This window comes from Mastomys coucha, unplaced genomic scaffold, assembly GCF_008632895.1.
Source record: "Mastomys coucha isolate ucsf_1 unplaced genomic scaffold, UCSF_Mcou_1 pScaffold15, whole genome shotgun sequence".
Lineage (NCBI taxonomy): Eukaryota > Metazoa > Chordata > Mammalia > Rodentia > Muridae > Mastomys > Mastomys coucha.
Window position 1 is genome coordinate 77265681 of NW_022196897.1, and position 12400 is coordinate 77278080.

Here is a 12400-nt window from a genome sequence, read left to right on the forward strand (position 1 = left end):
AAAAACAAGGAAAAGATGGTTAAAAAGAGAAGAAAAATAAAAAGAGCCTTCTGTTCTGTTCCTTTTTCCACAAGAACACCCTGATAAAGTGGGAAATGAAAAACATGATGAAATCAAGATTGCCTAAATCAAGACATCTTATAAATAGGTACAGATTCAGAAAACAAAATCCACAAGTGCTGAAGAAACAGGAAAGGTCCAAGAGAGAGGGTGTTCTGACAGAGGTAAGAGTTCAAAGAGTCTAAGATAGCAACCATTTTTTTGAGGGGAAGGTGCTTGGCAGAAAAGGGGGACAGGGCTGGGTTTTAAGGCTAGACAGAGCCATCGAATAGCCCACCAGGTACCTAGACATTCAGAAAAACAAAGAGACATAAGAGGGTCTGACTGGGCCTGGCCCCTTCCTCCAATTAAGAAAGGCTTTCCTAGAAAGCCCATATTGGGACAAGAGGCTCATGGGTTGGTCTGAATCACCAAATACCAAAAGCTTTCTGAACTCTGCCCTGGAACACAGGATCTATCAGCGCTAAGAGCAGAGCCACATTAGCTACATTTCACAGCCTGCTCTCTTGCCTGCCAAACTCCTCAGTCTCACCTAGACAGCTACCCTCTCCCAGCCTCAGTCTCATAAATATCACTAACAGCTGTATGAGAGAGGCTCCGCTGCTTGGCCCTGAGCAAGCAGCAGACCCCAGCACCAGTCTGAACTAATCCTTAGAGGAAACACTAGCTCTCCTGGTCTGAATGTTTGTCATGTATCAGCTCTAGTTCTACAGCTCATCAGGAAAAGGAACAGAGATTAAGGGTCAAGTAAGTGAGCCTGCACATCTTTAAAGAGCATAATCTGGCTGGAGAGATGGCTCAGCGGGTAAGAGCACTGACTGCTCTTCTGAAGGCCCTGAGTTCAAATCCCAGCCACCACATGGTGGCTCACAACCATCCCTAGCCAGATCTGATGCCCTCTTCTGGAGTGTCTGAAGACAGCAACAGTACACTTACTTAATAAACAAATAAAGAAATAAAGCAAGCAAGCTTTGTACCAGAGCAAACAGGGCTGCAATGAGCAGGGCCCGAGAGAAAACCATCCATGAGATCTGACTCCCTCTTCTGGAGTGTCTAAAGACAGCTACAGTGTACTTACATATAAAAAATAAATAAATCTTAAAAAAAAAAGTGCATAATCTGAAAGAGGTTTCTTGCCTCTTGTCTGTTAAAGAGTCTGATAAAATGGTTTTCAGAATTTTTTCCTATATATTTTTTTAAATTTTATTTATTTAATGCACGAGTACTCTGCTGCATACATATATATCTGCCTGCCTGAAGAGGGCATCAGATCCCCCTATAAATAGATGGTTGTGAATCATCATGTAGTTGCTGGAAATTGAACTCATGACCCCTAGAAGAGCAACCAGTGCTCTGAACTGCTGAGCCATCTCACCAGCCCGCTACACAGTATCTTTAAGTGTTGAGCACAAGCTCAGTGCGGGGAGTAGCACATTCTCTCTAGAGCAAGAATGAAGGTTACTGCTCGGCCTTGCCTGGTCTCCACCAAGGAGACGCTTGCTTGCATCGACTCCTCAGACTTCAGTGGGGAGGGGTCTGTCTGGAGCGGCTGAAGAGGCTGATCAACATTCCAAACTCCTCTCTTGGAAAGAAACAAGTGGCATCTTCACTGTATAAGCACCCGGACCTCAGGCCCACGGCTCTCTCTAATTATGACGGGCCCCGTGGTGGAAAGTGCCAGTCCCCTGGCCATGGCAGCTCTCACCTGCTTTGGCAAAGTCCTCTCGGTTGTAACTGAAATCCTTGAGGAAGGTGATGCTCTCGCTCCCAGGGTTGTACCTCCGAGATGTCTCCAGAAGCATCACCTGCACACAAGCAGCATCTTTCAGACAGGGACGGAGGGGCTGGTCTTGAAACGTGGCTCTTGAGAGGAGGTTGATTCCCTTTCCCAGTGGCTTGGACTCTCCAAGCTGGATATCTGGAGGTCCCCTATAGATAATCCTACTCTGTCTCTCCCTTCACCCCATTCCCTTTCCAGCCACCTCGATCGCAGAGGTCTTCAGCAAGGCGATCTGGTCCTCCCTGCTGAGCTGGAGGAAGCCAGGGAGCTGTTTGGCAAAGTCAACAATCTCCTGCACAGACACGATGGCCAGCTCAGTAAAGTGGGCAAAGCGCTGTTGGCGGGCTTCCCGGCTCTGAGGGTCGGGTGCAATGGGCCAAGGCTACCCAGGGTGGGCAAGGAAGAAAAAGGTAAACGGCTGTGAGTCAAGAAGTTAGCTGGTGCTTCAGGTACAGCCACCTCTCCCCAGGTCAAGTACCGTGACTCGAAGTCGGTCAGAGAAGGAGCGCCTGTTACACTGTTGCTGGGCGGCCACCAACTTTTCGATCATGCCCAGTTGCTCTGGGCTGAGCTGTGGCAGGACTTGGGGAGGTGAGGAGACCCTTGGGGACACCGATGTGGCTTGAGCCTGTTCCTCTTCTTGCCGCTTCAGTTTCTTCAAGCGGATCTGTTCCTCTGACAGGACACCTAAAGAAAGGGCCAGATGTGAGGTGGGAAGTAAGCCAAGGGTGGGTTGATGCTACAGAAACAAAATGTGTGTAACAGCAAGAAGGATTTATTTATTTATTTATTCCCAATACAGGGTCTCACTGTGTACCTCTTGGCTGTCCTGGAACTCACTATGTAGACCAAGGCTGGCCTTGAACTCACAGAGATCCATCACTGCCTCCTGAATGTTGAGACTAAATGCGTGTGCCACTCTGCCCAGATAGGGAAGTTTTAATCTACACTCAGAAGATCCCTACAAGGGTAAGCATCTGTCTGCTTTCACAGTAAGGCACCAATATTTCCCTGTCAGCTCTTCCCGGTTCCTGCCCTGGACACTTACATTCCTCCCTCATGCCTGCCTGCCGGCATTTGCGAAGTCGACACTCCTGGCATTTCCGCCGCATGTAGGTGTCCATGGGGCAGTGGCCACCGCTGTGGCAAACATAGCGTGCTCCCTTGATGACACTGCGGCGGAAGAATCCCTTGCAGCCCTCGCAGCTCAGCACGTTATAGTGGAAGCCAGAGGCCTTGTCCCCACACACACTGCACAGCTCATTCCCCAGCATTTTGGGGGCTGGCCCCTTTTTCCGCTTTTGTGGACGAAGCTCTGGATAGAGACACAAGGTTTAATGTTCTCCCTTCCTTGATCACTCCTAGCTAGGCATTCATTCCCTTCCCTTCACTGAATCATATTCTCTGTCTCTCCCTCTCCCTCTCCCTCTCTCTTTCTCTCTCTCTCTCTCTCTCTTTTTCTCTCTCTTTGATTCACAATACATGGCCTTTGAAATCCTGGGCTCAAGTTATCTTGTCTCCAGACAAGTCTCCAGAATAACTGGAATTTCTAAGACATGCCACAGTGTCTGGCTTAATCTATTATAGCAATTGCTGCCCTTTACTGAAGACTACGAGGACTATTATGCCCTAAGTTCTACGTGAGCTCTTTATAAGCATCGATCCTTAAGACAATCATAAGGATTAATTTCAATTCACAAGAAGGGAGATTGAGGTTCAGAAACACCTAAGATACAGACACAATTCACACCAAAGTCATTCAGGTCTAGCAGGCCCAGAGCATTCAGACTTAATTGTGACATTAGAAAGCAAAAGGCCCCGGAGTTTCCCTCCCCTATCTAGGGAGAGTTTACATTCTCCAAATCCAGGTGATTCTTACCTGTAGGTTCTGGGAGGATCTCTGCCCTGGGGAGCTGGGCTGTGGGCTCTGATGACTCCAACCCTATCCTTAAAGAACCCCCAGTTGGTTGGGGCATCCTGGCCTCCTCCCTGAGGATGCAAGTGTTGCCTCCCTGGTCTCTTGCATCTTGAGGTTCTGTCTTCCACAACTCTGTTGCTGAATCTGAGCCCAAGACAAGCACAGGAGAGTGGGTGTGGGTCCAGGTCCTATCCCGACTCCATCCTCAAGTGTCTCGGCTGGGAAACTACAAACTCATCTCTACCCTTAGAAGGCAGGCAAGCTAGCCAAGCATGGTGGCACACACCTTTAATCTCAGCACTTGGGAGGCAGAGGCAGGTGGATCTCCGAGTTTGAGGCCAGCCTGGCCTACAGTGAGTTCCAGGACAGCCGCTACTCTACACAGAACAATCCTGTCTCAAAGCAAACAAAGAACAAACAAAAAAGAAGTCAGCTAAGCCACAGCTCATGATTTCAGATTCCAGTACTCTGTGGTATCTAGGACAGGTGTCAGTTGTAGTCCCCTGCATATCAAGACTCCCACCCCACTCCCACCCCCATAAGGTTTCACTGTGTAGTCCAGGCTGAACTTGAACTCACAGAGATCCAACTGCCTTTGCATCCTGAGTGCTGGGATTAAAGGTGTGCACTACCACTGCCCAGCTAGCACATCAAGATCTTAAATGAAGGTGCTAACCTTTGCCCCCCTGGGGGATGATGGAGGGCACCCATTTCATAGACCAGACAGAACTCTCAAAGCCAAAGCTGCTAAGCATGAGACATGTAAGCTTTCCCAGAGAAGGAAACCCAGACTGAGGACTTCACTGACCAAGCACTAGAATGAGGAAAAAGGCTTTGAGCAACACTAAGAATAGATCTGGCTGTGCTTCTAAGGGGTGCTGGAAGCAGGGAGGGGAGGGGGCTGATTCCTGAGCCAGAGGCCTGGGCTCGGGGGTTGGGGCGGGGGGGGGGGGGGGGGGGGGGGGGGGGGGGGAGAAGGTTTGAATAAAACAACTTACCAGGAGAAACATCAGGCATTGGGGCCTCCAGCCACAAGGACATCTCTTCCTGGAGCCTTGGACATTACCAAGACACTGTCCTGCAGGAATGAGCCAGGTTATACTTTTCCAGAACTAGGCCTGAGCTCCCTTCTGTGCCGCCTTTTCTTGTCCTCACACCATCAGCTGACATTTACTTATCATGGGTTAGCTTAAGAAGCCTTCTTTACTATATCCCTATGAAGTCTGGATTTGGTTGGTTGGTGGGTTGGTTTTGTTTTTCGAGACAGGGTATCTCTGTGTAGCCCTGGCTGTCCTGGAACTCTCTGTGTAAACCAGGCTGGCCTCGAACTCAGAGATCTACCTGCTTCTGCCTCCCGAATGCCAGGATTAAAGAAAGCATGCAGCACCACGGCCTGGCTGAATTCAGGAGTCTCTCTCTTTCTCTCTCTCTCTCTTTCTCTCTCTCTCTCTCTCTCTCTCTCTCTCTCTCTCTCTCTGTATATTCTCATATAATATATATAATTTTTTCCCAGTTCTGGAGATTGAACCCAGGACTTCAGATAGGCTAGGCAAATGATCGGCCATTGAACTCTACAACCTCCACCCTGTCAGGGCTGCTCTTAAATTCATTTTAAAGATAAGCAAACTAAGGTTCAAAGCGATTAAGGAAACTGCCTATTAGACAGTTGGGTGGAGGTGGTAGAGCCAAGAGTAGAATTCTGACTTGTTTGAGTTCTGAGCTTTGCTCTATCCTTTTCTCCGCCGGCCTCCAGGCTATGTGGAGGGTCCTTCCCTCTGCTCTGACATTAGTGTGAGCCAAAGTTGGCAGCACCACAAGACTGGATCCAAGTTCACTCTATGAATCTGTTTATTACAATCTTTTCCCTGCCGTTTCTCAAGTCCTAGCATAAAGTTCTCGTCTCAAGAATCTCGCCAGTACAGGGCCTTCTCTCCCAGAACCTCTCCAGTTCTTCTGAGACCTAGTAAAACTCTATCGATGCTCAGCTCTCCCGTTAGCATTATTCCTCACTTCTAGAATATCCTCCCATCACATCCCTCCCCACCCAATGCAAGGATAGAGCCCCCAGCCACTGAGCAGACCCGCCGAATCCCCAGGCCACCAGACTTCCTGGCTGCGTAGTCTCTGGAGCCCCCTTGCTGGGAGAAGAGGGTGTTGCAGAACCCAGCCCTCGAGGCCGCAGCGGGCAGCCAGTGACTAGAACTGAGCGCCCAGGGGCCAGCAGGGAGAAGCAGTAATGTAGGTAAAGGCCGAGGGGAGGGACTGCCAAGGGGTCCTTCCTACTGGCGACCCGGAGCCCTTAGCTTCATTAGGCCCCCGCCCACGAGGTAGCTTCCCCACCAGACTAACTCCTCCCCAGCCGGCCACCCTCTTAGCCGGCGCCACCCTGTCCCCTACCCTCTACCAAGACTGTCGCGTTTCCCCGCAGACCGGCCTAGTTCCATCTCTCTCCTTCCTCTCCTCACCCTGGCGGCTCTTTGCTCTTAGAGAAGGACTGCTTCTCAGTCACCCCCACCCTAATCCCAGCAGCCTCCAGAGTCAGCGTTCCCTCCCCCCTCCTCCCATAGACACCTCGCGGAGCAAAGGTCCCGGCACGGCCCGGAATTGCGACACCAGCCCTAGCCTGTGTTCCCAGCCTCCCTCCTCCCCTGCCTCTGGGAAGGCGCCAAGCTCTCCCCACTAGCCCTAGGACTGAGCCAAGCCAGTAGAACTCCAAGGGAGAAGGCAGGCAGGTGCTGGACCTGCCAGTGAGTTTGTGTGTGGATGCCCTGAGGGGGACAGAGAAAGGAAGAGGACAATAAAAAGGCCCGGGAGAGGAGTGAGAGAAGTAGCCATTAGCAGTCCAGGGGCCAGTCCAGAATAGACACCACCACCCCAAAGATAAGGAGGTCACCTCATCTAGGAACAGTCCCATCTGAGGTGGTGTCAAGATCTACTGAATCTAAAGCCATAGCTTTCCTGCCTTGCTTCCTGGGACAAGAGATTCAGCCCTGAAGGAATACATCATGCTTCACTGATTTATCTCCCAAGGGGATCAACAGCTGGTTTAGAGAGGAAACACAGAATAGACTAGGTTTCTTTTTGTTGAATGATAAGTAAACAAGCAAACAAATGTCTCTCTCTTCTGTCCCACACTTGTCAGGTTCAGTTAATTCCAATTCACCACAATCATTTCTCTTTTGGGTTCTGGGTTCAAACCTCAGTGATAAGGTTACAACCCAGGGAGGGCTATAACCTGTGCTAGGAAAGCACTTCTGGGCTGAACTTTGCCGCATCTTGACTGAGCAAGTTAATGTCTCTGAACCTCTCTTTTTCTTTAAGATGGGGACGACGACGACGACGACGACGACGACGACGACGACGACGACGACGACGACGATGATGATGATGATGATGGTGATGATAGTTTTGCCACATACGATCAATGTGAGAATAAAAATCAGCACAATGTGTCACAGTAAAGTCTAAGAACGGGCAGAGGTTATCTTTCCACTCCCAGTTCCTTTTGTGGTTTGTCTTCCCACAACCTTGAACCTGTGCTTTGTCAACCTTTTGAATCTTTGTTGCCATATACCACTCTTTCATTATCTCTCTGGTTCCTGAGAGCGGCTCCAGGAGGGAAGCAGTAAGAGTAAATGGCTCTGTTTTACAGAGTAAACTGATGCGTGTTTGTGAGCTTGCCCAAGACCACATAGTGGCCAAACTGAGACCAGAATTCAGATGTCTTTTTTCCAGGCTCTCTGATCTTTTCTTCCTGTGTTTGAGTCCAGAACATTCTTAGGTCTGAAGGAAAAATTCTGAGATGGAAGAAGCGGGGCCGGAGGTCAGCAGGGTTGGTGGGCTGCAGAGCTCCGCAGATGCTTCAATTCCGATGTGAGAAGGGGGAGTTGAGGTTACTGTTGACCATTCATCTCCTGCCCCATTCCCAGTTTCCTGCTCACAGGCCCTTCCTGTTTTGCTGTGAACTCCAATTCCCATGGGTCCACATTAAAAGCACAGGACAGAGGCCAAACAAGCAGCCAGAGGGACCAGAAGAGAGATGAACAGGGCACGAGGGAAGAAAACAGAGGAAACAGAGAAGGGTGAACATGGTTGTGGGGGTGGGACAGAAGGGACAGGATGGGGGAAGGATGAGAAAACTGAAGTAGAAAGGGGCTTGGTGAGAGATGAGAGGAAGCGCAGGGTGAGCCGAGGGAACAGGCAGAGACTGGGAACACGTGTGAGCAGACGGCAGGCTGTGGGGGTGTTGCAAAATCTGCCCATGTATTCATTTCTCACATTCAGAAAAAGCCCCTCTGGCAGCCCCCCATCTTCAGCTTCTGCCTCTGGCTTTTGCTCTTGTTCCTTCTCATCATAAGGTCATCCCCTCACAAGGCCTCCACCCTGGTCTGGACATTTATGAATCATAAGCACAAGGCCCACTATTCTTCTCATGGGTTCCTTCCTCAATTTTCACAAAGACCTGCCACCCTGGGAAAGTAGAAACCAAGGACAGCAGCTACAGAAACTGGGACAGACAGTCCCAGCACCCACCAAGTGTCCACCAGCTCTCTCCCCTCGCTCAGTTGCATCATAGTTGCTCACTTAGAGATGTCCCTGACACATCTCATTTCAAGGAACTTGAGATTTAACATTGGCCTGAAGCCCAAAGACATTATCTTCTAGGGGTTTAAAAAAGAAAGTCTCATGTATCTTTTTTCATCTTAATGAAATAAAACTTAAATCAATAATTTTTTTAAAAAGGCTCCCTCATCCTGATCCTAATCCTTCTCCTGACTCCCTAATCTCTTCACAGGGTGCTCTCCAGGCTCCAGGAACATACAGACACAAACCCAGGCTGCAGCCCACTGACCCAGGTTAGAGGGAGTTGCTGAAAAGCAGGTCCTCCCTCAAGCCAGTGAGGTAGGACAGCCCCATCTCCTGTACAAGAGGCAGCATTGTCAGTACCTCACCATCACAGGATGGAGGAAGGGAGAAGGAAAGAGTGAGAGAAGGTTAAAACCGGCTGCTGGTATCTCCACGGACTTTCTGGTGAGCAACCACTAGGACTTCTGCCCCAAGCCAGGGCAAGCAATCAGGTGATCAGCAGCTGGGAGCACACACGTCCCCACCCACATGGCACAGTTCCATCAGCCTACAGGAAAGTGTTCAGGCCAAGGCAGCCCAGTCCCTTAAGTCTTTTCAGTGTTTTCTTGACTCTTCCAGGAAGCAAGATCCCGAGGAACATCTTTGGAGAATCTTACTAGCCACAGCTCTGATTCTTCCATCCCAAACTTCTAGAGGCCACCTCTGGGCTTAGAAACAGCACTCACAAGCCCCTAGTCAGACCATAAATAACTCCCCCAAAGGCAACCCTTTCTATTAAGCAGACCATAAAGGAAGGTTTGCAGAGAAGGGCTAGGGCCCTTTAGAATTGTTTCTAAATTCTTCTTTTGGTGCTCTAGATGAGTAAAAAGTGAGGGAATCATCTTTCAGAGCCCTGGGAATCCACTCAAGTTGACTTTTGCCCAATCTCCTAATCACAAGATAAAGAAGGATCTAGGAACCACTATTCAGACCTGGAACTGTATATTCAGAGATGATATAGAAGGCAGACGCAAAGAAGAAAAGTAATATTTACTCAGGCTCTTCTGCATAATTTATTCTACGTGTATTATCATTTCATGTTTTATCATGTTGAATCTTAGGTTACTAACAAGGTGTAAATATCAAAACTGATTACAGATAAAAACTGATTCATAAATTCCACGCTCCTACTGGGGAATGCTTGGCAGTCCCTTGCTGCTCCTCTAGCGGACCCAACTCCAGGTCCCTGTACTCTTGTTGAGTGGCTCAAAACCACCTGTAAGTCCAGCTCCAAAGATCTGCTGGCCTCCATGAGTACCTGAATTCATGTGCATACATCCATACAGACACATTAGTAAAAATAAGTTCCTGCTCAAACTCAAACTAAAATAAAAAACAAACCTACTTTATCATATGATACAAACTACCTCCAAAAAATGAGAGGGAAAATGATTAATTCACTGGGATGTGGGTTTACTTCTGCCAACATAGGGCAAGCGCTTGTTCTCAAGCCTGACTTTACCTCCAGAAACTGACTTGACTGGGAATAGGCACACAAATGCATTTATCTAGCCATGGACATAATGATTTTTTTTTTTTAAACTCTAATGAACCAAGGTGGAAAGAACTTGAATCCACCTGTAGAAAATAACTTAGAAGCTGAGGAATTGCAAACCTCAGTGCCCTCATTGTCCTGGAATCATTTCTCACTATAAAGATTGAAATAACATCAGCTTCACCAATCCTTCCTACACAGAGGCTGACAGACACAAAGGGTGTTAGACACACTTGAGCAAGTGGGAAGAAAAGCAAAGTCTGAAGGAGTTCTGCTCTATTTGGTGAGCTAAAGATTTACATTCTGAAAACACAATGGCCTGGATAATTTTGCAGAGTAAAAGTTTATACTAAACATTTTTTTGTTTGTGTTTGGAGACAGGGTCTCCTGTAGCCTAGGCTAGCCCTGAACTTGCTATGTAACTGAAGCTGTACTTGAACTCTTGATCTTTCTTTCTCAGTCTTGCCTTGTGCAGCGATATTTAATAAAATAGTCTTAAAGTTGCTGGGCAGTGGTGGCAAATGCCTTTAATCCCAGCACTGGAGAAGCAGAGGCTGACAGATCTCTGTGAGTTTTGAGGCCAGCCTGGTCTACATACAGAACTAGTTCTAGGACAGCCAGTGTTACACAAAGAAACACTGTTTTGAAAAACAGAACAAAACAAAAAGTGAGAGGACTCCACAGCATCTGTGGGGAGAACATGCCTGTACTACCATGTAAGAGGAGTGGCAGGACTCCACAGCATCTGTGGGGAGAGCATGCCTATACTACCATGTAAGAGGAGTGGCAGGTAAGCTAAGAGCCCACAATGTGAGATCTTGTCCGAAAACAAACAAAAAACTTCCACTAAGATGCACTTGTCAGTTAATCATGTCCCATTTGATGGCCCTTATGTGAAAGGTTCTCTTTAATAAAATCTCCAGATACCTTGGGGCTACCATATGTCACTTTAACAATGCAGTTTGAACAGGCTACAAGAAACTGTCCATCACATTGCTGTCGTGGGCAGCACATAAACTAAAACTGGAGCAATACAGAGAGATTTTCATAGTCCCTGCCCAAAGATGACAAGGACATTTGTGACACATTCTGTATTTCTTTTTCTTTCTTTCCTTCTTCCTTTCTTTCTTTCTTTCTTCCCTCCCTTCTTTCTTTCTTTTTTTAATTTGGAGACAGGGTTTCCTCTCTGTAGCCCTGGCTGTCCTAGAACTCACTGTGCCAGTCTAGCCTCAGACTCAGAGATCCACCTGCCTCTGCCTCCTGAGTACTGGAATTGAAGCCATGCACTAGCACATTTTATATTTTAAAAAGGGTTGGGAGTGGGGGCTGGTGAGATGGCTCATCAGGAAAGGGCATGTGCTATCAAGCCTGACCACCTGAGTTCAATCTTTGGAATTGTGGAAGGAGAGAACGGACCACTGAGAGTTGCTGTCTGACCTCTACACATGCCATGCACAAATAGATATTTTAAAAAAATAAACAGTGGATTATATACTAACCAAAAATTAGAAAACTTCAATTTCAAACTAAGTGTGGCAATATATACTTTGTATATTTCGAAGGTGAGGCAGTAGTAAGTTCAAAGCTAGCCTGGGCTACACAGCAAAATCCTAATCCTGTCTGAAAGAAGAGAGGGAGATCGAGAAGAAAACTGCTGAGCTGGGCAGTGCACATTTGTAATTCCATTGCTTAGCAGGGGGTAATAAAAGGATCAGAAGTGTGAGGCCAGCCTGGGTTATATAAGACCCTGTCTCAAAAGACAAACAACAACAAAATTAAGCAAATGAATATCAATCCATTCTCTAAACTGTGTAAGCTTAGGCAAACTACTTCTCTCTGGGTTGGTTTCCTAGCCTTATAAGCTGATGGAGGATCTTTGTGGACCACTTGAGATTATATGCAAAACTGTATTCTGTGTTCATGTGTGGACACTTTTTTTCTGGAGAGAGGGCTAATTTTTCATGTGATTTATAAGGAGACTGTGATTTAAAAAGTTAAGGACTAGCCAGGCAAGGTGATACACGCTTTTAATCCCAGCACTAAGCCTGGTCTACAGAGTGAGTTCCAGGATAGCCAGGGCTACATAGAGAAACCCTGCCTTGAAAAACAAAATAATAAATAAATAAGAGGGGGCTGTTGAGATGGCTCAGTGGGTAAGAGCACTGACTGTTCTTCCTGAAGGTCCTGAGTTCGGATCCCGCTCACAACCACCCGTAATGAGATCTGACACCCTCGTCTGGTAGCTACCTTGTATTACACTGTGGCCATCTATACAGCCACAGTGTACTCATACACATAAAAATAAATAAATTAAAAAAAAAAGAAAATGTCTCTTAAAATAAATAAATAAATAAATAAATAAATAAATAAATAAATAAGAGAGAAAAGAGAAAAGAAAAAAGAAAGTTAAGAACTGAGGCTGAGCCGGGCGGTGGTGGCGCACACCTTTAATTCCAGCACTTGGGAGGCAGGGGCAGGTGGATTTCTGAGTTCGAGGCCAGTCTGGTCTACAGAGTGAGTT

General features: G+C 47.5%; 1 protein-coding gene and 1 non-coding gene across 8 annotated transcripts in view; one reads left to right on the plus strand and one right to left on the minus strand.

Moving 5' to 3' along the window:
- Positions 1 to 12400, minus strand: part of Nr1h3 (nuclear receptor subfamily 1 group H member 3) — an 18621-nt gene that overhangs the window by 4517 nt on the left and 1704 nt on the right. The window contains exons 1-7 of one of the 7 annotated variants that reach the window (XM_031370989.1): positions 6330 to 6350; positions 4757 to 4836; positions 3720 to 3902; positions 2889 to 3155; positions 2319 to 2527; positions 2043 to 2222; positions 1766 to 1865 (exon numbers count right to left, since the gene is read on the minus strand). In XM_031370989.1, coding sequence (XP_031226849.1) covers positions 1766 to 1865; positions 2043 to 2222; positions 2319 to 2527; positions 2889 to 3155; positions 3720 to 3902; positions 4757 to 4799 — 982 coding nt within the window. In that variant the 5' untranslated portion in view covers positions 4800 to 4836; positions 6330 to 6350. Of the gene's footprint in view, positions 1 to 1765; positions 1866 to 2042; positions 2223 to 2318; positions 2528 to 2888; positions 3156 to 3719; positions 3903 to 4044; positions 4073 to 4756; positions 4837 to 5839; positions 6068 to 6155; positions 6308 to 6329; positions 6351 to 12400 lie in introns of those variants that run through there. The other 6 variants (XM_031370985.1, XM_031370987.1, XM_031370988.1 and 3 more) reach the window with 6 other exon arrangements.
- On the plus strand, positions 10873 to 10978 carry LOC116092683. Its single transcript, XR_004119415.1, has one exon. It is a non-coding gene; the product is annotated as a U6 spliceosomal RNA (small nuclear RNA).